A 27,937-nucleotide genomic window follows, 5' to 3' on the forward strand; every position below is an offset into this window, starting at 1 on the left:
ATAAGAAATCTCATTGGGTAATTTTATCTAGATCGCCCAATTATTATCCTTGGTTAAAAGAATTAAATGTCGGATTTTACCATATTGCGCGTGTACAGTCTGTGAAATATCTTGGAGTAATAGTAGATGAGACTCTTAGTTTCTCAAAGCACACAATGTATATATCTAAAATTGCTCGGAATGTAGGGATTCTGACGAAATATAAATATTTTTTCCCAGTTAATATACTTAGATTGATATATTTTCCTATTGTCCGCCTTTATTTGATTTATTGTTGCTCGGTGTAGTCATCTACTTTTCAAACACATTTGAAGTCATTATGTGCTCTCCAAAATTCGGTGATTCGGGTTTTTGTTAATTGTGACAATAGTATATCGCTTTGAGATAGTTATAAAAAAATTAATATTTTACCAGTTTCAGGTCCTTTCAATTTTTATAAGGCTCTATTTATGTTTGATATTTTTTGAGATTTTGATATTTGATATTTTCAAATATACGGGAGTCCCTTTAGGCCGACTTTTCGTGGGTGGCTTAGGGACCATTGGGTTGGTATTTATGATTCATGATTTTTTTTTCTTTCTATATATATATATAGATAAAGTAGGGAAATAGTGTATTAAAGTGTTGTTATATTAGGTAAGTGAAGTACAGGGTTTTCAAGTGGTGACTACTTTTGCTTGTTTTTTTTTGGCTTTTCAGGGGAATTCATTGATAATTAATTTGTTTTGTAGTTTCGAGAATGGCCACACAAGCCATAAGGCTTTTTGGCAAATTTTTCTTTTTTTTCTTTTTTTTGTGTTTTTTAAAATAAATTTTCTCTCTCTCTCTATTCATCCTGCCCTATATTTCCTTGAAATATTTTTATGATAAACTGAAAAAAAAAATAAAAAAAAAAATAAAAATATACATATATCACAAACAGGAAAGAGCCTTCGAATATTTTTTTATATTTTTTGAATGGTAATGTCAGACATTTTTTATTACTTGTAATATAAGCAATAATAAGAGTATTAGTTACGACCACATTTGAAGGAATATGATAACATTTTAGGGAATTAGGTAAGGGAGCCACTCAAACATGACATCGTCCCCGGAAAAGCAACTTTCCAAAAGACGAGTATGTCATATCATCTTGTATCCGAAGATGCAGTTTTTGTCAGAAGTTACATTTTATTTTGAAATTATCTCTTGCTGCTTAAAAAAGGCACTAAATAAGACCAGTTCCTTCCAAATGAGCACTCTTCCAACGTTCTACAAACAGTGATTTGGTACGATCAGCCCCGGTAAAAAAGAAGGCTTATTACTGCTTCCCATACGAAAAAGCGATTTTCCTTGTTGTTCAAGATGGGGGATTGTTGTTCTCCAATGTGGGGTTTTTGACCATGGTGATTCCATTTGTTCAGTTTTTATTTCAAATCTGCACCATTTTTGAGGGGTTGTAGTTTATTTTTTGAAATTCCCATAAGTTTATTTTCGTTAAATATTCTTATTAAATAGAAAAGACAAGTTTTTTCTACTGAAAGTAAAGAGCACCTTTAAAACTTTAAACTAACGGAAGTTATGTGCTTCTAAAAGAGCTTCTGATTTTAATTAAACGGCCCTCGTGTTTCAGGATTTGTTCTTAAAGAATTGGGACAAAAGGTTTAACTTTAGCGTAAAGAGCTCGGTATTGAAGAGGGGCTTCCCCCTTCATATATGGAACAATCTCTGTTTGGCTTAAGTTTTAATGTTTCTCCTTACTTCTAGTAGAACAAACTTGTTTTTTTAAATTAATTTCTGATCTTCTTAAAAATAATTCCAGGAAATCCACCTCTCTTCCATGGAAAATTCTATCCACGAAAAACTCATCCATGGAAAGTTCTTCTCGCGTAAATTCCTTCTCTGGGAAAATAATCCCTATCAATTGCATCGCACTACAAATTCCTCCTAGAAAATTTCTTGTAGATGATTTTGCCTGATAAAATTCTCCTTAGAATCCTTTTATTTAAAAAAGACTTGTTTTTATTTAACTTCTAATTGGTTTCAAGGTCAATATGGAATCCCTCTATGTGGAAGATTTTCCCCAGAAATCTTCTTTTCCCTCAATAGAAAGTTTCCCGCGGAAAATTTCCCCATGGAAAATTTCTCCTAGTGTTAATCCCCCACAGAGAATTCCTCCCGAGGAAATCACCCCTCCGTTTAAAAGTCCTCCAGAGAATTCAAACTTTGCTGACAACTTTCCTCGGACAATTCTCTAGAAAATCTTCTCATATCTATTTAATATAGAGTCGCCAACGAGATTTCAGTTCAATGTAATTCTCCAATATGAAGTTTTTGACTTTGTAATTCCATCGGTTTATTCCATCTCTTTATGCTTAATCCTTTTAAAAAACCTTCTGATTCTAATTAACGCGGCCTTGTATTTCAAAAGTCGTTCTTAAGAAATTTGCACAAAAGGTTTATTTTTAGCGTAAAGAGCTGGGTATTGAGGAGGGGCATCACCCCTTATATATGGAATAACTTCTGTTTGTTTTAAGCTTTAATGTTGCTCCTTACTTTCAGTAGAAAAAAATAGTTTTTTATTTGATTTCTGATCGTTTTTCAAATAATCCCAGGAAATTCACTTCCACCTCAGTGAAAAATTCACCCCATTAAAATTACATCCATGAAAAGTTCTTCCCGCGTAAATTCATTCATCCTGAGATATTAACACTTTCAATACCATTGTTGCCGCACCCCCCCCCCCAAAAAAAAAATTCTTGCGGATGATTTCGCCTAAAAAATTCTCTTTCACATACTTTCATTTAGAAAAAGACTTATTTTTATTTAATATCTGATCGGCTTCAAGATCATGGCGGAATCCCCTCCATGTGGAAAATTCTTCCAGAAAATATTCCCTCCCCCCACTAGAAGGAAATCTTCCTTTCCCCCATTAGAAAGTTTCTCCCGCAGAAAATTTCACCATGAAGAATATCTCCTAGTGAGAATATCCCCCATTTAGTATTTCTCCCAAGGAAAATCCTCCTCCCCGTATAAATCCTCCAGATAATTCCAACTTCGCTGACAATTTCCCTTGGACAATTTCCCTAGAAAATCTCCATATATTAAATGAAGTCACCAACGAAACTTCAATTCAGTATAATTCTCCAATAAGGAGAAGAACAAAAAAACAAAAACAAAAAAAAAAAAACAGATAAAACACTCATTCATGATCTATCTTCCTGCAAAAATTTCTAAATTCGCCATTTTTTCATATGGGAGTTTGAAACCCCTAAAGTAAGCTTCTCTGATACCTTGAAGATGATGTTGCGATTTTCAAAAAGATTCTTCGACCTTTTTTGGGGGGAAGGGGGATGTTTCCCTCCATTTTGGAAAACCAAGCAAATTTTCTCATGCTCGTAGCTTTTGATGGGTTACATTAAACTTAATGAATCTTATATATTTGGAAACAGCATAAAAAGCTAATTATTCTGATGTATCTATAATTACCCTAATTCCATTTTTAAGCGTTTTGGTCACTACCAGGGCTAACACTCCAACGTAATTATTGGTGCTTTTCAGGGTCTCTAGAAAGTACTCTCACGGCGTAAAAAGCATTACCTCCCAAAAAATTTTGTGTATGTTGTGCTTAGCAACTCCAACTAAATTATTGGCACTAATCGGGGTGTCTAGAAAGTTATCTCACGGCATAAAAAGTACTACCTCCCAAATAATTTGCCGCATGTTGCGCTTTGCTACTCCAAAGAAATTATTGGTACTATTTAGGGTCTCTAGAAAGTATTCTTACGGCATAAAAAGTATGCTGCACTTTACCACTCCAACAAAATTATTGGTAGCCTACTATTCAGGGTGTCTAGAAAGTACTCTCACTGCCTAAAAATTACAACCTCCCAAAAAATGTACGCATGTTGCACTTAGCCAATCCAACGAATTGGTACTATTCAGTTTCTGTAGAAAGTACTCTCACAGCATAAGAAGTATTACCTCCCAAAAATTTGCCGCATATTGCGCTTTGCTACTTCTACGAAATCATTGATGCAATTCCGGGTCTCTAGAAAGTTCCTTCACGACATAGAAAGTACTACCTTCCAAAAAATTTGCCGCATGTTACGCTTCGCCACTCCAACAAAAATATTGGTACTATTCAGGGTTTCTAGAAAGTACTCTCACGTCACAAAAATTACTACCTCCTAAAAAGTTTGCCGAATGTTGAACGCTTTGCCTTTGCCCCTTTAACGAAATTATTGGTACTATTCCGGGTCTCTAGAAATTTCTGTCACGGCATAAAAGTACTACTTTCTAAAAAATTTGCCGCATGTTGCGCTTTGCCCCTGGAAGGAAAATATTGGTACTATTCCGGGTCTCTAGAAATTTCTCTCACGGCATAAAAGTACTACTTCCTAAAAAATTTGCCGCATGTTGCGCTTTGCCCCTGGAACGAAATTATTCGTACTATTCCGGGTCTCTAGAAAGTAATCTCACGTCACAAAAAGTTCTACCTGCTATAAAGTTTGCCAAATATTGTACTTTGCTACACCAGCGAAACTATTGGTACTATCCAGGGTCTCTAGAAAGTAATCTCACGTCACAAAAAGTTCTACCTCCTATAAAGTTTGCCGAATATTGTGCTTTGCTACTCCAGCGAAATATTGGTACTATTCAGGGTCTCTAGAAATTTCTCTCACGGCATAAAAGTACTACTTCCTAAAAAATTTGCCACATGTTGTGCTTTGCCCCTGGAAGGAAATTATTGGTACTATTCCGGGTCTCTAGAAAGTAATCTCACGTCACAAAAAGTTCTACCTCCTATAAAGTTTGCTGAATATTGTGCTTTGCTACTCCAGCGAAATATTGGTACTATTCCGGGTCTCTAAAAATTTCTCTCACGGCATAAATGTACTACTTCCTAAAAAATTTGCCGCATGTTGCGCTTTGCCCCTGGAACGAAATTATTGGTACTATTCCGGGTCTCTAGAAAGTAATCTCACGTCGCAAAAAGTTCTACCTCCTATAAAGTTTGCTGAATATTGTGCTTTGCTACTCCAGCGAAATATTGGTACTATTCCGGGTCTCTAAAAATTTCTCTCACGGCATAAATGTACTACTTCCTAAAAAATTTGCCGCATGTTGCGCTTTGCCCCTGGAACGAAATTATTGGTACTATTCCGGGTCTCTAGAAAGTAATCTCACGTCACAAAAAGTTCTACCTCCTATAAAGTTTGCCGAATATTGTGCTTTGCTACTCCAGCGAAATTATTGGTACTATTCCGGGTCTCTAGAAAGTAATCTCACGGCATAAAAGTACTACTCCTATAAAGTTTGCCGAATATTGTGCTTTGCCCCTGGAAGGAAATTATTGGTACTATTCCGGGTCTCTAAAAATTTCTCTCACGGCATAAAAGTACTACTTCCTAAAAATTTGCCGCATGTTGTGCTTTGCCCCTGGAAGGAAATTATTGGTACTATTCCGGGTCTCTAGAAAGTAATCTCTCACGGCATAAAAGTACTACCTCCTATAAAGTTTGCCGAATATTGTGCTTTGCTACTCCTGGAAATTATTGGTACTATTCCGGGTCTCTAGAAAGTAATCTCTCACGGCATAAAAGTTCTACTCCTATAAAGTTTGCCGAATATTGTGCTTTGCTACTCCTGCGAAATTATTGGTACTATTCCGGGTCTCTAGAAAGTAATCTCACATCACAAAAATTCTACCTCCTATAAAGTTTGCCGAATATTGTGCTTTGCTACTCCAGCGAAATTATTGGTACTATTCCAGGGTCTCTAGAAAATAATCTCACGTCACAAAAAGTTCTACTCCTATAAAGTTTGCCGAATATTGTGCTTTGCTACTCCAGTGACATTATTGGTACTATTCAGGGTCTCTAGAAAGTAATCTCACGTCACAAAAAGTTCTACCTCCTATAAAGTTTGCCGAATATTGTGCTTTGCTACTCCAGCGAAATTATTGGTACTATTCCGGGTCTCTAGAAAGTAATCTCACGTCACAAAAAGTTCTACCTCCTATAAAGTTTGCCGAATATTGTGCTTTGCTACTCCAGCGAAATTATTGGTACTATTCCGGGTCTCTAGAAACTAATCTCACGTCACAAAAAGTTCTACCTCCTATAAAGTTTGCCGAATATTGTGCTTTGCTACTCCAGCGAAATTATTGGTACTATTCCGGGTCTCTAGAAAGTAATCTCACGTCACAAAAAGTTCTACCTCCTATAAAGTTTGCCGAATATTGTGCTTTGCTCCTCAAGCGAAATTATTGGTACTATTCCGGGTCTCTAGAAAGTAATCTCACGTCACAAAAAGTACTACCTCCTATAAAGTTTGCCGAATATTGTGCTTTGCTACCCAAGCGAAATTATTGGTACTATTCCGGGTCTCTAGAAAATCTCTCACGGCATAAAAGTACTACTCCTATAAAGTTTGCCGAATATTGCGCTTTGCTACTCCTGGAAGGAAATTATTGGTACTATTCCGGGTCTCTAGAAATTTCTCTCACGGCATAAAAGTACTACTTCCTAAAAATTTGCCGCATGTTGCGCTTTGCCCCTGCGAAATTATTGGTACTATCCAGGGTCTCTAGAAAGTAATCTCACGTCACAAAAAGTTCTACCTCCTATAAAGTTTGCCGAATATTGTGCTTTGCTACTCCAGCGAAATTATTGGTACTATTCAGGGTCTCTAGAAAGTAATCTCACGTCACAAAAAGTTCTACCTCCTATAAAGTTTGCCGAATATTGTGCTTTGCTACTCCAGCGAAATTATTGGTACTATCCAGGGTCTCTAGAAAGTAATCTCACTCACAAAAAGTTCTACCTCCTATAAAGTTTGCCGAATATTGTGCTTTGCTACTCCAGCGAAATTATTGGTACTATCCAGGGTCTCTAGAAAGTAATCTCACGTCACAAAAAGTTCTACCTCCTATAAAGTTTGCCGAATATTGTGCTTTGCTACTCCAGCGAAATTATTGGTACTATTCAGGGTCTCTAGAAAGTAATCTCACGTCACAAAAAGTTCTACCTCCTATAAAGTTTGCCGAATATTGTGCTTTGCTACTCCAGCGAAATTATTGGTACTATCCAGGGTCTCTAGAAAGTAATCTCACTCACAAAAAGTTACCTCCTATAAAGTTTGCCGAATATTGTGCTTTGCTACTCCAGCGAAATTATTGGTACTATCCAGGGTCTCTAGAAAGTAATCTCACGTCACAAAAAGTTCTACCTCCTATAAAGTTTGCCGAATATTGTGCTTTGCTACTCCAGCGAAATATTGGTACTATTCAGGGTCTCTAGAAAGTAATCTCACGTCACAAAAAGTTCTACGTCCTATAAAGTTTGCCGAATATTGTGCATTGCTACTCCAGCGAAATTATTGGTACTATCCAGGGTCTCTAGAAAGTAATCTCACTTCACAAAAAAATATACCTCCTATAAAGTTTGCCGAATATTGTGCATTGCTACTCCAGCGAAATTATTGGTACTATCCAGGGTCTCTAGAAAGTAATCTCACTTCACAAAAAAATATACCTCCTATAAAGTTTGCCGAATATTGTGCTTTGCTACTCCAGCGAAATATTGGTACTATTCAGGGCCTCTAGAAACTAATCTCAAGTCACAAAAAGTTCTACCTCCTATAAAGTTTGCCGAATATTGTGCTTTGCTACTCCAGCGGAATTATTGGTACTAATCAGGGTCTCTAGAAAGTAATCTCAAGTCACAAAAAGTTCTACCTCCTATAAAGTTTGCCGAATATTGTGCTTTGCTACTCCAGCGAAATTATTGGTACTATTCAGGGTCTCTAGAAAGTAATCTCACGTCACAAAAAGTTCTACCTCCTATAAAGTTTGCCGAATATTGTGATTTGCTACTCCAGCGAAATCATTGCTACTATTCAGGGTCTCTAGAAAGTAATATCACGTCACAAAAAGTTCTACTTCCTATAAAGTTTGCCGAATATTGTGCTTTGCTACTCCAGCGAAATATTGGTACTATTCAGGGTCTCTAGAAATTTCTCTCACGGCATAAAAGTACTACTTCCTAAAAAATTTGCCGCATGTTGCGTTTTGCCCCTGGAAGGAAATTATTGGTACTATTCCGGGTCTCTAGAAAGTAATCTCACGTCACAAAAAGTTCTACCTCCTATAAAGTTTGCCGAATATTGTGCTTTGCTACTCCAGCAAAATATTGGTACTATTCCGGATCTCTAGAAATTTCTCTCACGGCATAAAAGTACTACTTCCTAAAAAATTTGCCGCATGTTGCGTTTTGCCCCTGGAACGAAATTATTGGTACTATTCCGGGTCTCTAGAAAGTAATCTCACGTCACAAAAAGTTCTACCTCCTATAAAGTTCGTCGAATATTGTGCTTTGCTACTCCAGCGAAATTATTGGTACTATTCCGGGTCTCTAGAAACTAATCTCACGTCACAAAAAGTTCTACCTCCTATAAAGTTTGCCGAATATTGTGCTTTGCTACTCCAGCGAAATTATTGGTACTATCCAGGGTCTCTAGAAAGTAATCTCACGTCACAAAAAGTTCTACCTCCTATAAAGTTTGTACTACCTATAAAGTAGTACTACTTCCTAAAAAATTTGCCGCATGTTGCGCTTTGCCCCTGGAAGAAAATTATTGGTACTATTCCGGGTCTCTAGAAAGTAATCTCACGTCACAAAAAGTTCTACCCCTCTATAAAGTTTGCCGAATATTGTGCTTTGCTACTCCAGCGAAATTATTGTTACTATTCAGGGTCTCTAGAAATTTCTCTCATGGCATAAAAAGTTTTACCTCCCAAAAAATTTGCTGCATGTTGTGCTTTGCCCTTGCAACGAAATTATTGGTACCATTCAGGGTCTCTAAAAAGTATTCTCACGTGACAAAAAGTACTACCTCCTAAAAAGTTTGCCGAATGTTGTGATTTGCTACTCCAATGAAATTATTGGCACTATTCAGGGTCTCTAGAAATTTTTGTCACGGCATAAAAAGTGCTACCTCCCAAAAAATTTGCTGCATGTTGTGGTTTGCCCCTGCAACGAAATTATTGGTACTATTCAGGGTCTCTAGAAAGTACTCTCACGTCACAAAAGTACTACCTCCTAAAAAGTTTGCCAAATGTTGTGCTTTGCTACTCAAACGAAATTATTGGTACTATTCAGGGTCTCTAAAGAGTTCTCTCATGGTATAAAAAGACTTTTTATGGAGCACATCTTATTTGAACATCTTGGACTCTTTTGCTTTTCATGTAAGTCAGAGATAATTTTGTATTTCTCTATTGCTTTTTCTCCTAGCAACATTAAAACTAAAAACGAAAATATTATTCCGTGTATGAAAGGAGACACTCCCTCTGCGACTCCTCATTCTTTTGCGCCAAAGCCTTTTATCGCCTTAAAAAAAACTTATTATTCCAATTAAACAACCCTTGTGTTTCAGCAGTTGTTCTTAAAGAATTAGGACAAAAACTAAAAACTGTAACGTAAAGAGCGAGGAGTTCAGTCAACCAAGTTAAATTCAGATTCAAGATAAATATCGATATTAACAATTTATCTTGTATGAACTACGTGAACTTTCAGAAAAAATTTCTGAATCAAAAGAATAAAAAAGGAGGGGCTGCAAGTTACGAACTTTGACCTGTGTTTTCATATAGTAATGGTTACTGGGAAGTGTACAGACGTTTTCAAGGGGATTTTTTTTTGTTTAGGGAGGAGAGTTGAGGGGGGGGGGGGGTACGTGGGAGGATATTTCCATGGAGAAACTTCTCATGGGGGAAGAGAATTCAATGAAGGGGGCAGGATTTTCTAGCATTATTTGAAAAACAATGAAAAAATAAATATGAAAAGTTTTTTCTACTGAAAGTAAGGAGCAGCATTAAAACTTAAAACGAACAAAAATTATTACGCATATGAGGGGTTTACCTCCTCGTTATACCTCACTCTTTACGCTAAAGTATTTTTAGAAATTTCAACTTTTTATTCTACGGCCTTTGTGATTCAGAGGCCATTCTTAGATAATTGGGACAAAATTTAAGCTTTAGTGTGGAAAGCGAGGTATCGACGAGGGTTGAACTCCCTCATATACGCAATAAAAATATACGAATATACATACATAGAAATTCGTTATGTAAGTTAATTCGTAAGTTACGTATATTTTTTACCAATGAAAACATTTGTAAAAAATTTAAAGTTCGAGTTGCTTTTTTAAGTAATCGAAAAATTGGAGGGCAATTAGGCCTCCTCCCTCACTCGATTTTTTTCAAAATCTTCCGATTAATTGCAATTAAATAAATATGCAAATTTCGTTTTAATTATTTATGTGCGGAGAGCCAAGATCAAAACATGCATTAATTCAAAAACGTCCAGAAATTAAATAAAAAAAGTTTAAAAAAAGTTTCTTACTGTTTTAAAAATAGAGTTAAGAGAAAGAGTCAAATTTTAGCGTAAAGAGCAAGGCTTTGAGGAGGAAAAGCCCCTTTCATATACGGAGTAGTTTCTCTGCTTTTTAAGTTTTAATGTTGCTCCTTACTTTCATTAAAAAAAAAACATGTTTCTTTATTTAATCTTTGTGAAAGACTGAATCTAGTGGTGTCATTTTATCAATACTGTTTCCATTTTTGGGGGTGTTTTACCCTTTTTCAAAACCTAGCAAATCTTCTAAGGCTCTTACCATTTTATGGGTAACATTAAACTTATTGAACTTAATGTATTTGGAATTAGTATAAAACGCAAGGCTTTTAATATATTATTTTTTATCAGAATTCTATTTAAAAAATTTCGGTTACTATTTGTCCGAGCCGCTCTTAACTTACGATTCGTTACCACAAAGCGCTTGAAACGAAATATCTATATTGTGCGTAAAAGAACTATACTAACTTTACTTCCAATGAAATGACAGTAAGATTGCATCACAAAAACAGCCAAAGAGATCATTTTGTAACTTCAAAGGAAGTCGAAAGAAAAATTCGTAGCTTTTTCAAGTGAGGATTTTAATAAGTACACCTTTTCAAGATAAAAATATAAAACAGACATGCTGATGAACATTGTTCGGAATGTAATATATGAAAATAATGGAAAAAGATTGTATATAAACTCACTAGATTATAGTTAAAAGCACAATAATTCATTTTGAGAAAATAAGTGACAGATTTACTCCGTATTTTGGGCTCAATGCCACTAGTACTGATGTACATTGTTAAACAATGCTAAACAAGTTGCATCATGGTAACTACGACGATTTTGTGTAAAAATAAGGCTAACCAAATAACCATTCAGACAAGACTCGTTTTTTTCTGTATTAAACAAAAAAAATTTTTTTTAAACGAAAGCAAAGAGCGATATTAAAGCTTAAAACGAGCAGAAATTACTCCGTATATGAAAGGGTCTTTTTCTCCTCAACACCCCGCTCTTTACGCTAAAGTTTGACTCTTTCTCTTAACTCTACATTTTAAAACAGAAAAAACTTTAGCGTAAAGAGCGGAGTGTTGAGGAGAAAAAGCCCCTTTCATATACGGAATAATTTCTGTTCGTTTTAAGTTTTAATGTCGCTCCTTACTTTCGTTTAAAAAAAACTTGTTTTTTTTTGTTTAATTTCTGGACGTTTTTGAATTAATGCATGTTTTGATCTTGGCTCTCCGCACATAAATAATTAAAACGAAATTTGCATATTAATTTTTTTGAGCTAAATGGCTTTTTCATAGTTTTAATCGGAAGATTTTGAGAAAAAAAGCGAGGGAGGAGGTCTAGTTGCCCTCCAATTTTTTGATTACTTAAAAAGGCAACTATAACTTTTAATTTTTTACCAACGTTTTCATAGGTAAAAAATATACGTAACTTACGAAGTAACTTACGTAGCGACCTTCTATATTCGTATGTTTTTATTGCGTATATGAGGGGGCTCACCCCTCGTCGATACCTCGCTCTTTACATTAAAGCTTAAATTGTGTCCCAATTCCTTACGAATGACCACTGAATCACAAAGGCCGTAGAATAAATAGTTGAAATTACTAAAAATACTTCACCGTAAAGAGCGAGGTATTACGAGAAGGTAAACCCCTCATATGCGTAATAATTTATGTTTGTTTTAAGTTTTAATGCTGCTCCTCAATTTCAGTAGAAAAAACTTTTCATATTTTTTTTCATTGTATTTGTTTAAATAATGCTAATTAATCCTGCGCTCCCTTCATGAAAATTTTAAGTAATGCTGCAAAATCCTGCGCCCCCTCCATTGAAAGTCTCTTACCCCATGAGAAGTTCCTCCATGGAAATATCCTCCCACTTAAACCCCGCATAAACTCCCCCCCCCAAACCAAAAAAATCCCCCTGAAAACGTCTGTACACTTCCCAGTAACCATTACTATATGTAAACACAGGTCAAAGTTTGTAACTTGCAGCCCCTCCCACGGGGACTGCGGGGGAGTAAGTCGTCCCCAATGACATAGTTATTAGGTTTTTCGACTATGGTGAATAAAATGCCTATCTCAGAATTTTGATCCGGTGACGTTTGAAAAAAAATGAGCGTGGGAGGGGACCTAGGTGCCCTCCAATTTTTTGGTCACTTAAAGAGGGCACTAGAACTTTCAATTTCCGTTAGAATGAGCCCTTTTGCGACACTCTAGGACCACTCAGTCGATACGATCACCCTTGGGCAAAAAAAAAAAAAAACACATAAAACAAATAAACACGCATCCGTGATCTGTCTTCTGGCAAAAAATGCGAAATCCCACATTTTGTAGATAGGAGCTTGAAACTTCTACAATAATACGTATAAGAAACTTCTGATACGCTGAATCTGATGGTGTGATTTTCGTTAAGATTGTATGACTTTTAGGGGGTGTTCTCCCCTATTTTCTAAAATGAGGCAAATTTTCTCAGGCTCGTAACTTTTGATGGGTAAGACTAATCTTGATGAAACTTATATATTTAAAATCAGCATTAAACTGCGATTCTTTTGATGTAACTATTGGTATAAAAATTCCATTTTTAAGAGTTTCGATCACTATTGAGCCGTGCCGCTCCTTACTTACAGTTCGTTACCACGAACTGTTTGATCAGGCCACGTATGGTCATTATTGGCTTGCTTGGTACCTCTTATTTTTTAGTCAATTATTAATAAAGTTTTAGCTATTTTTTAAATTGGTAATTACAATAATTCTAGCTGCTTTTCATCATTTAGGAATGGGAGAGAAACCTCAACTGGGCTCAATGTTTACCAACAAAAGAAAGAAGACCCAGCCGCTTTTACTTCCATGTTTTTCAACATACCTTGTGAGTAACACACGCTCTTTTAACATGTCTTCCATTTTATTATCTTCCTTGTTGTATGGAGAATTTTCCTCGTAAACAAAGTAAATATGGTACGTATCTCTTATACTTACCACACTCAAGAATTACGCTCTGTAAAACCCGAGAGCAAACCGGTTTCTTCTATCTGTGTTAAGAGACTGTCAGCTTATGCTCATTGGAAAACAAATGGCGGGTGACAGAAAACATTGAACATATAAAATTTGGGTTATATATTTGAACATAGGAGGTGAGGTGGAGGTAAAGGGTTTGGAAAGTGTGAAGTTAGAAAACAATTCTTACTTCATAATATGCAGAATAATTGTAAGTAACATATTTTGCATTCAGACCCACTATCATTTACCCCCTCCCCCCTAATATACAAATATATAGCCCAAATTTGTTTCTAAAATATTGTATTTTCATCAAGTTTTGGTATTTTTCATTAGGATTAATCTAACTTTACTTCATGGAGTGTGGCGGGTATATGAGATAAGTACCGTAAATACAAATTATAGATGATTAGGCTTGTCAATGAGTCTCCAATTCTTAATGAACGGCTTGCACACTGATATAAAAAGTAAAAGGAGTATGTTTGTTTACTGAGAGAAACAAGAATCCTGTAACAGTTAGTATTGAATTATTTGTGACCATCTAGATTTTAAATTAAAAATAGCAGAAGTTCTAGGCAAGATCTCATTTCTCTCTCTCTCTCTCTCTCTCTTTTAAAACATTTAGCCCGTTTTACTGTCATCATCAGCCTGTTGTATGTTTGTACCATATAATATAACTAATAGTTAATTTATAACTATTTGTCGTAGTATAACATGGTTTGGTCCCACGTCAAATATACCCAATTCGCGATCTGTCTTTAACCTACTTCCAAATGTAGGCTGAATGTTGCGGCAAGCACTCAATCAGTATAATTTTTGTGCTATTGTTAAACTGAGGCAGTGAAAAAAGTCAATTTTGAAAATATAGTAATGTTAAAAGTTTTAAACGACTAAATTTGCCTTCTAACATTGATGTTCGTGGGTTTTATATTTTTTCTTATTCACATTTCTAGCAATAAATCCTGTGACTGACCTTATGCACTAGTCGTGTTATCTTACCTTGTATGTCTCTTGATATTCCTTTGAATTTTGTCCAAAGAGATTTTTTTGTGGATGTACTCTGTCAGACAAAATGTATCAAATAAAATAAAAGACAAAACAATTTCCTAAATCAAACAAACTTGTGAATCAAATTTATCTGTTTACTTCTCCTTGGTCAATTGATAATTATCTTATTTGGAGCAGTTTACATCAGTGTCACATGAAAAAAAAAGTTAGCATCATGAATATAAAGAAGCATTCGTCAGTTCACAATTTTCAAGTAAGAGGATGGAGAGAGCTTCTTGGGAAAATAAAAGACTGAACTTAGCTAGTATTAATAACTTCCATGTGCCGCATTTATCACTTGTTTGTGCAGTTCTGTTGGGTTTTACTTGACCTCACTCAATTCAAAATAAGCGGTTACACGACGAAGAGTTTAGTTTTCTGACTTATCAAATACAAAAAACAAGGTTTTTAAACTGAAAATAAGGACTGATATTAAAACTTAAGACGAACAGAAATGGTTACGTATATGAGGAGGACTGCCTCTTTCTCAACACCCTTATATATCTTCTCAACACCTTCACGCAACAGTTTTTTAGTATTTTTAGAAAAGGTTCTTAATGTTCTAATTAAATGACACTTACGTTTCAGGAGCTGATCTTAAAGATTTGGGACAAAATTAAACTTCAGCGAAGAGAGCGAGGTATTAAGGAGGAGGCGACCCCCCTCATACACATAGTAATTTGTATTCGTTTTAAGTTTTAATCTCGCTCCCTAGTTTCAGGTGGAAAAACTTGTTTTTTATATAGTTTCTGATCATTTTTTAAATTATGCTAGGAAATACGGCTCCACTTTCATGGCGAAAATCCCCCTCTCCACAGAAATACTCCTAGACAATTCAATCTCGGTAAAAATTTACCCCGGGAAATTACCCTTAACATCTCCGTGCGTATAATTAAGTCGGCAAAGAGAAAGTAATACACACTAGAAGAATTTCGTATAGGAATTCAGGCAACTTCCCCCAGCGTAAAATGTCTCCTGAAAAGTTCACCCCTGGAAACTTCCCTCCCATGGAAATTATCCCCATCAAAAACCCTCATAGCAGAAAGTTCGTCCTCCCACCTGAAAAATGTGTGAATACTTCCCAATAACGAACACTATACGTAAACAATGGGCAAATTTTGTAGCTTAAAGACCTTTCCCCAGGGGCTGTGGGGGGTCATGTTATCTCCAAAGGTATAATTGTTGGGCCTTTCAACTATGATGAACAAAGTGTCTGTTTTAAAATTTTGATCAAACAACTTTGGGAAAAGAGGCATGAGAGGGGGCCTAGTTGCCCTTCAATATTTTGGTCATTTAAAAAGGCACTAGAAATTTTTATTTTCGTTCGAATTCACCCTCTCTCAATGATCTAGGCCTACTGGGTCGATACTATCACCCCTGAAAAAACAACAACAAAGAACAAACAAACAAATAAACACGTATCTGTGATCTTTCTTCTGACAAAAAAAAATACAAAATTCCATTTTTTTGCTGATAGGAGCTTAAAACCTCTACAATAGGGTTCTCTGGCACGATAAATTTGTTTGTATGATTTTCGTTAATATTCTTTGAATTTTAGGGGTGTTTCCCCTCTTCTTAAAAAATCAGGTAAATTTTCCCGACTTGTGTGATTTCTTAAAATTCCAGTCTAAATCTATTTTTGAGCGGGTCTTCAGTTGCAAGGTGGAAAAGGAAAGAGACAACTATTGCCACTGAAATTCTCACAATAAGTTATCTTTTGCAAAAAAAAAAAAAAATATATATTGGATGCTATAAAAGGGGTTCATAAGTTTTCGTGTTTTTTTTATTCATACAAAGAAAAGATAGCTTTTTTTGAAGTAGCGGTGTGAAACGTTACAAAACCATGTCTCTGCTAACCTAAAAAGATTCTGTATAGTTACACATCACCACATAGGCACTGTAGCCCCAGTCAGATTCATGAACAACGTCTCTTAATTGTATGAGCACTTACTTAATTTACGACTTTGAAGACTGTTTTGTCACACTGCTCACACACAAGAACTTAGCAGATAACAGCAACTGACGTACTATACAATGGTCAAACAGAAATTTTGGAAATTTGTTGACACAAGGCAATGATTCCTTTCTCCCACCTGCTACTTTAACAGCTCTTGTTTCACTTGGAAAGTCATAGTTGATTTCTAAAACTAGATCAGTACTAAATGAGTAATAACCAGTACTAATTCACCATCTTCATAAGTTTTTTTTTCAGCAATAATATTTCAAACACGGAAGGATAAATCAATTGCTGCTTTGCAGCTGTCTAATTTTCTGAGAAATAGATTTTTTATCATTAAGTTGGGATTTTAATTTGGCTACCTTCTCTATCTTCAAGGAAGGATTCGATGGTAAATCTTTTTTTTTTAAACTGTAGTGGGTTCTGTAATGACGTTCAACCTGTTCTTTCTTCCTAATTAATACGTTTCCATCACAAAGTAAGCAAAACATTTACCCTTTATCTGGGTAAAATAGTAATCTGTTTCCTATTGAATGTGAAAATGATAAATTATTTTCTGCTAGAACCAGTGACGTCCGCTGGAACCACTGAAAACAGCTTACCATGGCGAGTTGTAAATATACCAGAGGAAGATTTTTGACTGCTGTTGTTATTGGAACCTCTGAAGGAAACCTTTCATTTTTCCGCTTGTTTACGAAGGACGGTCGCAATTCATTTGAATTCACATCCACATGTGGGAGAGTGTTGACACAATCAGAATCTTACGCCAAAACTACTTTATTAGTTGTCTTCCTCGTACTCACGATAAAAATGTTCAAGTTCAAGTTCTTTATTATTCTTTAACTATACATATTCAAACTATTCACATAACATCCCCGGCAGGGAGACTGGCTCGAAAGCCAGGCGACAATACAAATAGTAAAAACAAACAAACCCAGAAGAAACGGACGTCATCACACTTCTCACTCTATCTCACACCAAAAAATAAACGCCAAAAAACATTTATTAAAATTATTCTCAATATTTATCCGATAGCTGAAGGGCCGGGAGCTACTCATAAATTAATATTTACTAATTAGCAGAGCTTTGATTTTAGTTTTTAATGTTAATAGCGATAGACTCTGATCAAAAAAAGATTCATATGTGTTCCAATAATTTGTAATAACATTTTTAGGCGAAAATCTAGACCGTTCGGAGACAATGAAAGGCACAGGAAGCTTACTTAAAGGACAACGAGTATTATATGGTCGGACTGAGGGAGGGTCTGGAAAAAATGATTTAAAACAATCTGGTTGCAGGTCCTTTAGATAACGGACACGGAAAAGTATACATTGAAGTACTAAAATTTGTCTAACCGGAATGATATTAAAATAACTGTAAAGACTCTTAGTTGGAGATTTACCAGGAAGACAAACTGGGGAATAAAATAACATCTTATGGATTCTCATTGCTTTTTTTTTTGTAACTTCACAATAGGAGAAAAATGTGACTGAAACCTACTCAAATAAATAATGGAACAATAATTGATATAAGAATGAACAAGAGAAAAATAGATTGATTTTAAAGCATAAAAAAGGAAGGAAAAATTTAAGACGATGCATTACACCTACGTTCCTTCCTAACTTGAGCCTTAGGCTAGTGATATGAGCTTTCCAGCTTAAATTCTGATCAACAGTAACTCCAAGATACCGAGCTGTTTGCACTCGATTTATTTTTATTACTCGACCTCCAAATGTGACTTCAACCTCTTGTAACGCTGGTACTGCAGCAGAAGTTCTTGAAAAAAAACATAAAAAGAGTCTTTGAAGTGTTGACAACTAATTTGTTACAATGGAACCACTGAAGCATCTTTCTCGGTGATAATTCGAGACTTTATTTTAGAGATTGATGATCTATGTCGCAGGTAGAGTTGGCCGTATCATCAGTAAACAGTAAACTGAGATCCACATCAGTCCTATGGCAGGTTAGGCCTAGAGAAAGATCGTTTACATAGATAAGAAATAACAGTGGTCCAAGTATGGACCCCTGAGGAAATTTAAGCCGGATTAACTCTGTACCTGTTTGGAATAAATAACGAGTGAAATACTTCTGAACTTGTAATTGAAACTTGTTAGATAAATTTATAAACTTGTATATGGTTACGGCTTAAGGATTATTTATGGATTGTGGCTGTGAGTTAGTATTCAGCACTACTATCATCTGAGTCGTGCATTGAAATATTCGGATTACTTGCAAATCACTGGATTACTAGCCCCACTCAAAGATAAGTTATTATTTATTCTCATTGCATTCATTTAGCCAGTGTGGATCATTTCATAATTGTGCTTATTGAGAACTTCTCTGTGGATATACCTCTTTCACTTAATTGTTTTTGGGCTGATGCCGAGCCGTGAGTGAAATTTGCTTATCATGGACAATTGGAATACCAGTACGCTTTATTATTGCCCAGGTTTGAATTTTGCTCAGCACAATCTCGATGGGGGGTTGGACCATCAGTCTATTGTGAAATACGCTAGTGATTTTTTCCCGTATGAAGATGTTCTTGGAGCTAAGAAACTTTTATATAGCAATTGCTTCCCAGATGAGCCTATACCTCGTCGTTCGGGATCCAGTGCTAAGAATAGTTCATTGTCGGACATTATCGCTACTCTTTCTCGCTGCTCTGCAGAAAATATTGATATTCCAGAGTTCGTGATTAAATCCCCTTCTGAAGTCCCTAGCATTCCGGCGTCAGCTTATTCTATCCTTACCGCCAAAGTCAACCAGTGCCTTTATCAGTTAAAATCGCTTGCTCACCTCAGCCAGTGCCTTGATCAGTTATAGTCCAACAACGTCTATTAATAGTTCTTTGGTCTCAGATAGTAAGGGTACCAATCACAAACCCTCGTACGCCGTTGTTCTTAAATATCCGCCTCCAGAACTAAGAGACCCCGTTTCTCGCAAGAAAAAGCTTGATTCTTTCGCCGGACATGACGGTATTGTGTCGGTAAAGTCCGATCCGGTAAGGAAAAGATGGGTTGTTGTTACGCGGGATAAAGTTTCCGCCAATTCTCTTGCCGCGTCTGCTGTTGCGAGCTATCCAAATATTCTTGCTAAAGTGATTGATCGCAAACCTCTTGGAGTAATTAGGGGACTTCCCGATAGTGTTTCTAGCAGTATACTCATCTCCGTTATTCCTGGTCTTGTTGAGGCCAGCCAGATCGGCTCTTCTCATACATTCCGTTTAGAGTTTCTTGATTCCGCTGCACTAAAATCTGCCATCGCTACAGGTCTGCGCTTGGGTTACGAGTCTTTTAAAATATCGGAATACAAAGAATTGCCCAGACGGTGTCTTAGATGCCAAAGTATCCATCATTCGTTAGCTCACTGCCCATGTGCCCCGAATGAGATGAAGTGCTCTAAATGTTCTGGATGCCATTCCAATACTAAAGACAATCCTTGCTTAGAGGCTCCAAAATGTGCCAACTGCGGCGAAGCTCATGTTTCCTATAGTATGAATTGCCCAGTGATAAAACGCGCTCTGAACTCTGCTCCAAAATGAACCAAGCCACTATTTTAAGTTTTGCTTCTCTTAATATTAACGGCACAAAAGACAAAGACTTGTTAATTAATGAATTATTAGTCCATGACATAGTGTTCTTGCAAGAACATCTTTTGACCAAATCAAACGTTTCTAGCCTGAAGCGATCTTCTGTCCACCATTTCTTTTCGCAAGAGGCCAAGAAAACTAGAGGCCGCCCTTCCGGTGGCCTAGCAATTTTTTTCCGTTCCCCATCAAAGCCCTCTATGATTCATTGTGATGATAACATCTTAGCGATTCAATGTGACAGTACCGCCTTTATAAACGTTTACTTACCTTGCGATCGACGTTCTATAGCATCGTTCACATCTTTCACTAAATGTTGCTCCAGTTTAAAGTCTCTACTTGAAAGTCTACGTTTGAAACACCTAAATTGGGTTTTAGCTGGTGACCTTAACTGTGACATTCTTGGTACCTCCGATAGATCAATCCTCTTGCTAGAATCCCTTCCTAGCATATATCACGTCGCAGTTAAGAGCCTCCCATTCACGTATATTCATAACAGAGGCTGTTCAAAATCGAACCTGGATCACGTGATCTCTTCCAGTTCCAGCTTATCATCGATTGTCAGGGTGGACGAAGAGAAGATTCACGACGATCACCTTATTCTTAGCTGTAATTTGTCCTGTGAGCTATCTGGCAAAATACTTTCGGCTCAGCCGAAGTGGCATACGAAGTTGAATTGGGATCGTGCTAATGTCCCACTATACCTTGCTACGCTAACTGCTTTACTCTCGACCATAAAAGTGCCATATCACCTGCTGCAAACGTCAGTTTCCTCGCCTTCAAGTACAGTTGACCTAAATTTCTATTATTGTCAAATCGTCCATTGCCTTAAATCAGCTTCCAAAGCTGCAGTGCCTGTGGATAAAGTTAGGATTGGTACAAGAAAGCATAATTGGAACGTTGATCCTGAAGTAAAACGTGCTAAGCAAAAAGCCAAATTTTGGCTACGTATGTGGATATCATGTGACCGACCATCTTCCAGAGCTGTTTTCTCTGTAAATTTGAATATAAGGCCAGTTTGAAGAGGGCACGCTTGAATGCATGGCCAGGCCCCACCGATAAGGCCTCCTGGAATAAGGTTATTAATAGTGAGAAATGTTCCCCATCTACCCTATCTTGTCTCCAGCTAGTTAATTTTGTTGATCATTATAAGCGTGTGTTCAGTGTATTTAATAGTTTTCTTCAGTCTTTTTATTATAAGCTGCTTAAACCACTTTTACCATACCGTCTCCTGCAGGCTCATGTCCAGCCTGTAGCAATATCTGAAAGTCGCCGGGCTTTAAGAAAAATTAAGCGTTCAAATAGCCTTGATCTTGACGGCCTTTCTTACCGATTTTTTGCTTATGATTGTCCTGCTCTACTTAACCATCTACAAATATTTTTCCAGTCTTGCTTAGCACAGTCGCTTGTTCCTGATAGTTTCCTTTGTGGTCGTGTAACGTCTATTCAAAAGCGAGGCAAGGACCCCACGTCATGTGTGAATTATCGTCCCATTACAGTATCGTGTTTCTTAAGTAAGTTGCTTGAACATTTGTTACTACCAGAAATTGAGTCGAATTGTGATTTTACGCCTTTTCAATTTGGTTTTCGGAAAAGTTTCGGTTGCTCCCATGCACATCATGTTTTAAGCCGACTCATGAAAGATGCCGTAAAAGCTAAAATGTCTTTATACTGTCTTACTGTTGATATTTCTGGAGCTTTCGACAATATTGTGCACTCTCAGGCTCTATTTTCCCTTGCGTATTCAGGTGTTAATCCTTCCGTACTAAGTTTATTGTCTTCTTGGTATTCAAAGTCTAAAATTCAAGTTACCTGGAATGGCCAAATATCTGACCCGGTAAAAATTAATAAGGGAGTTCGGCAAGGTGCCGTATTGTCTCCTAGTATATTTAAATGCGTGCTTGCATCGTGCCTGCGTCCCCTTAGAAGTTCTGTTTTTTACGGTAATACTGGTTTGTCTTCTATTGCATATGCAGATGACGTTCTTCTTGTTGCCCGGACTCGCCGTGGATTGCTTTCTAATTTTACTATATTAACCAATGAACTATCTAAGATTCGACTGTCAGTTAATGCGTCTAAATGCGAGTTTATTTGTTTTAATAGCCCTTATGCGGTCGCTTCATTCGTTACTGGGACTGCAGTTCTACCATGTTCTTCTTTAGTTAGTTGGCTTGTTCTGTGTTTCGGCCCAACACTTTCCGCTACCTGTTCATCCCTAGTGAATCAAGCCGTGAAAAACCTACGCGTCGCTTACGGAAAAATATCCCCAAACAAAAGCCGTTACAACCGCAACGGTTTGTGCATGATTTATAACGCTTATTGCGCCCCTGTGCTTTTGTTTTTATCAGGCATGGCTCATCTGTTCCGTAAGAAAGATCGACATACTCTACGTACGGCTTATTTCAGATATTGCAAATTCCTCCTCCGGCTTTCTAGATGGCACCGAAACAAAAAAATAATTCCTCGATTGGGTTTAATAGATGTGCCTACTCGGATTCGGTCTTCCAGTGATGATTTATGTAAAAAGACTGTCAACTTTATTCACGTTTATGACCCTCTGCAGCCTTTTTTCCATATTGATACTGGTTGATTAGTCCATATTGTCTTTTGTTAGTTTGAATTTTGTTTTCTTCGCTGTTTATCGTATTTGTTTTTGTTTATTTATTTATATTTATTTATAATACTCCGTACTTTGTGTTTTTTTATACTTTACGGGTAATAAAGTTCATTCATTCATTCATTCATAGTGTCGAAAGCTTTTTCTATGTCAACAAATATTGTTGCAGGTAGCAGACCTTTATCCATGGCATCATACAAAAACTGGGTTAGCTTTAATATTGCATGTTCTGTAGAGTATGAAGACCCCTGAATCCAAATTGAAATGTGCTTAAAAAATTTGTTTTCTTCAAAAAACTGTTCAACCTGTTATATATACACTTTTCAATAACTTTGCTAAAAGCGGACGAAATGGAAATAAGTCGATAATTGGATGGATCTTGCTTGTTTCCTCTTTTATGTAGGGGAATAACTCGAGCAGTTTTCATCGCCAGGGAAAGATCCGTGTTTGAAGCATAGATTGACCAGATGAAACAGCACTTAGCATCCAATGGTTTGTTTGGAGCATAGCATCCAATGGTTTGTTTCAGTAGATAAGTAGATGAGCAATCGGTTCCTTCAGAATGTCGGTTCTTCATGATTTTTACCAGATTCTTGAGTTCCACTTCAGTCACGGGAGAGAGAAATATGGAAGAATCGACGGGATGTGGTAGAAAGTCGTGAAATCCAGATTCCACATCCAGGCAGTCATTCAAATTACTGTTTACGGTGGCCTCTCCAATCCTAGCAAAGTACTGGCTCATTTCCTCGGCTACCTTTTGCTTACCATTCACTGTTGATCCATCCGATACATTCATTGATTCGGGAAGCCCTTGACTTTGGCTTTTGTTAAAACACTCGTTGATTATTGTCCAGGTCTTTTTTGGAGATCCTTCAGCTTCGAGAAATAGTTTCTCAAAATGAATCTTCTTCGCCCATCTTATCAGTCTTGTAAGATGGTTTTTATAAGATTTGAATGTAGTTTCATTATCTGATGTGGGAGAATTTATGTATTCAGCGTAAACTCGATTTTTTTCCTCAATACTCTTAAGCAAGCCTCTTGTTATCCATGGCTTTACAGGCACCTGGTACTTTTTACACCTTTTCTTCACAAGAGGGCAAGCTTCATTTAAAGCATTCTGAAATATTTCAGTAAACGACCTGGATACAAATTCAATATCATCTGACTCCAAGCATTGCGACCAATCAGTATAAAGTAACTTGACATTTAATAGCTTAACCGAACCTTGACCCATCCTTCTAGATTTTTTATTTGACCCTTTTCACCGGAATACCTTAGAAACTCGCTCATAAGAATAAAATGATCAGACACATTCGTAAGTATCACGTCACATGACCCAACAGGGAAATTTACATGTTGATTATCAATAATAGATGCATTTTGATTTGTAACCCAAGTTGGAGTCCAGAAGGATGGAACAAAGCCAGCAGCCAATGATGTAGTAAGGAGTCTGTAGCCAGAGTACTCGAAGGCACAGAAGTACTTGAGTCATGAATTACTGAAGAAGTGTCAATGTTAAAGTCTCCCATGAGAATGATTTTTCTTTTCTTGAAACTGACCATCTTAGCAAATTCATCAAATATATCCAAATATTTCTTGGCGGTAGAACTAGGAGGGCGGTAGAACATGCATAAAAGAACCTTCTTAGATGCTATGGTGACTTCGATAACCAGAAATTATTCGAAAAGCATTTCCTCATATAGAGAGTCGAAATCTTTAATTTCTTCAAAATGCAAAGAAGTATGGATGTAGAATGCAAGTCCTGCTTTCTGATTATTCAATCTGTTTTTATGAAGTATTTGGTATCCTTGAATATTTGCCTTATTCAGGGTATTTGCATTCAAAAAAGTCTCACAAAGCCCCATAACTCCTATCCCATTACCAGGAAGGAACGTAGATAAAAAATCTAGGCTAGAAAGCACCCCACAACAATTCCACCTCGCAAGTCTAAAAAGGCTGTTATTAACAGGAATAATTTCTTCAGGTAAAAGATACCTGTTATGGGGTAAATTATCAACAATAGGGTCTTGGGCTAGATCATCACCTATATTTATTGAATTTAATATTTCTATATTTAATTAATATCAGACATATCAACAAAATTACTTAACAAAATAATTTGCTTTTAAATTACTTGCCAAATAGTATCCAAAAGCATGAGACATAGTGAAAAGCACGCAACATACCGGATCCTCTGGTGATGGACATAAATTCGAAAAGATCAAACGCTCATTACCAAAAAATGGTGCTGCAAAAGGAGAAGCAGCAGAACAAGAACTTTGCATTTTTAAAGATAGATAAAAAAGAAAAGAGAAAAAGAAAGTACACTGAAACAAGACGAGAAACAGTGGAATAGGGCGCATAAAAAACAATTCGCGGAGACAAACAATAAACATGACTCGTCCAATGCAATTACCTGAAGATACTAAAACAAAGGGACACTAATTAAACACGAGACCAAGAAGATGCAGTAGAAACTTTTGTTTCAAGCCAAACATCAGTCCCTTTGTGGCGCACTCTGGAAGATATGATTTCACCTTTTGATTTTATTTCTTTCGCCATCCCAAGCAATTCACTTCTTCGAGAATTCAATACGGGTTGCAGATCCGTACATATAACAATATCACTAGATTTGAGTTTCCCGACTTTTGACATAATCAACTGCAGTTCTCTCTCACAGCCGAATGAGATCAAAACAGGCTTCGTTTTCTGTTTAGACTTGTTACTGCGTTGACGCGAATCAGTAACATTTGATGACCGAAGAGTGATGCGATAGCATTTCATCAGATTGATAGGTTCAGTGACTTCAAGTTTGTTTCTGATAAAGTTTGAAACTGAAACTTCCATCTTTTCGGAAACCTTTTCTTCGGGAAGCCCGTGAATGAGTAGATTAATCTTTCTTGTTTTTACTTCAAAGGCTAGCAGCCGCTTTTCCAACGAATCTGATTTGGTCTTTTGGTCATCTAAGGCTAACTCAAGCTCATAAATTTTATGGTCTCGCAACACAGCCTCATACTTTACAATTTTAATTTCTACGGAAATTGAGTTTAGGTTTGTAGAAACTTGAGCTTATGCCGTTAGGATTTTGTCCAACTTGTCATTGATCAGCTTCTTGAATTGCTCAAAGGACGACTGGGTGACTACTGACATTGTAAAATTTCAGCTATAATCCGTGAAGAATGAACAGTATTAGTTTTCCATTATTCTCTTCCGTACACAAAATAACAAGCACTTTTCTTGAATATGGGCAGGCCCACGATAGAAGTGGCAATCACCGTTGGAAAGGTGGCCCAGTGGAACGGGAATTGTGGGACACTATACACCTTTATAATTATATTCCAATGCCACTGAATTAAAGCCAAAGTTTGTTCAAATAACTCGTTCAAAATTTACGATTTTCACAAATGAAATAAATATTGTGTGGTCACCAGTGTTGACGCTTGTGACGGGGGAACTGCCCCTCTCCTGCTTTCAAATTAGGGTTACATTAATGTCTTATTATACCGCTTTACGTCTACAATCTTTGAATGCTCAAAGATAATAATATTTCTCAATTTCTTACCGTACTCAATGTCACTAGTTTCGCAATCCAATTAGATTCAGAGTTAAATCCAGTTTATGTCCTCACAGTTCAAAGACCAAATCAATACTGAAGACCAAATCAATACCAATTGGTTCAATACCAATTGGCGCTTATTTGTCAGATCTATATTTTTACTCATGGTTAGATTAGGTACACGTAAATAAAATCTAAAGGCAAACTCACAGTATGGAACATCCGAAAGATTAAGGCCACAAAAAATTAATTAAGCCACAATTAAGAAACAAAATTTAAAATACAAACAAAGATAAGAACAACAAGAGCTAAGAGCTCATATGGCACTTGTAACGAGGCAAGAAGAGCTAAGAGCCAAGAGCTCATATGGTATGAGCTCTAACAAAATTCTAAGAATCAATAGATTGATTTAAAAGGAAAATCAGAGGCTTAATGCCGGTCAGGATTTCATATAAGAGCTCTGAGTCACGATGTCCTTCTAAATATCGAAATTCATAAAGATCCGATCACCCACTCGTAAATTATAAATATTTTTCATTTTTTCTAATTTTTCCTCTCCCTTTAGCCTCCCCAGATGGTCGAATCTGGGAAAACGACTTTATCAAGTCAATTTGTGCAGCTCCTTGACACGCCTACCAATTTTCGTCATCCTAGCACGTCCAGAAGCACCAAACTCGCCAAATCACTGAACCCCTCCCACCAACTCCCCCAATGAGAGCGAATCCAGTACGGTTACGTCAATCATGTATCAAGGACATTTGCTTATTCTATCCACCAAGCTTCATCCCGATTCCTCCACTCTAAGTGTTTTCCATGATTTCCCCCTCCAATTCCCCCCAATGTCAAAACATTTGGTCGGGATTTGAAATAAAAGCTCTGAGACATGAATTCCTTCTAAATATCAAATTTCATTAAGATTTGATCACTTATTCGTAAGATAAAAATACCCCAATTTTCACGTTTTCCAAGAACTATTTCCCAATTTTCACGTTTTCCTAATTTCAACTATTTATTCTACGGCCTTTCTGATTCAGGGGTCATTTTTAAAGAATTGGGACAAAACTTACGATTTAGTGTAAAGAGCGAGGTATTAATGAGGGTACAAATCCCCTCGTATACATAATAAAAATATAAGGTTATGAAAGTTTGTTACGTAAGTTTATTCTTAAGTTACCTATATTTTTTACTAATAAAAACGTTCGTTAAAAATTAAAAGTTCTAGTTGCCTTTTTAAGTAACCGAAAAATTGGAGGGCAACTAAGCCTCCTTCTCCATCCCTTATTTCTCAAAATCGTCTGATCAAAATTAATAGAAAGCCATTTAGCCAAAAAAAGAATTAATATACAAATTTCATTTTAATAATTATGTGCCGAGAGCCAAAAGTTTTAATGCATTAATTCAAAAACGTTCAGAAATTAAATAAAAAAAACTGATTTTTTTAGCTGAAAGTAAGGAGCGACATTAAAACTTAAAACGAACAGAAATTACTCCGTATATGAAATGAGTTGTCCCCTCCGCAATCCCTCGCTCTTTACGCTAAAGTTTGACTCTTTGCCACAATTCTACTTTTTAAAACAATTTAAAGCTTTAGCGTAAAGAGCGAGGGATTGCGGAGGGGACAACTCATTTCATATACGGAGTAATTTCTATTCGTTTTAAGTTTTAATGTCGCTCCTTACTTTCAGCTAAAAAAATTAGTTTTTTTTATTTAATTTCAGAAAAAGGCCTAGGAATTTTTTATAATCCTTATTTATAATAACTGTATAAAAAAGTTTCAATTTGCGTTTTTTCGCAATATAAAA

At 36.4% G+C, this 27,937-nt stretch overlaps 1 protein-coding gene across 1 annotated transcript in view; it reads left to right on the forward strand.

The window, feature by feature from the left end:
* LOC136031992 (apolipoprotein D-like) overlaps window positions 1-27,937 on the forward strand; it is a 56,571-nt gene that overhangs the window by 17,766 nt on the left and 10,868 nt on the right. The window contains exon 3 of the mRNA XM_065712055.1: window positions 13,153-13,244. Coding sequence (XP_065568127.1) covers window positions 13,153-13,244 — 92 coding nt within the window. The remainder of the gene's footprint in view (window positions 1-13,152; window positions 13,245-27,937) is intronic.

Source organism: Artemia franciscana, chromosome 10 (genome assembly GCF_032884065.1).
Source record: "Artemia franciscana chromosome 10, ASM3288406v1, whole genome shotgun sequence".
In the NCBI taxonomy this organism is placed as follows: domain Eukaryota; kingdom Metazoa; phylum Arthropoda; class Branchiopoda; order Anostraca; family Artemiidae; genus Artemia; species Artemia franciscana.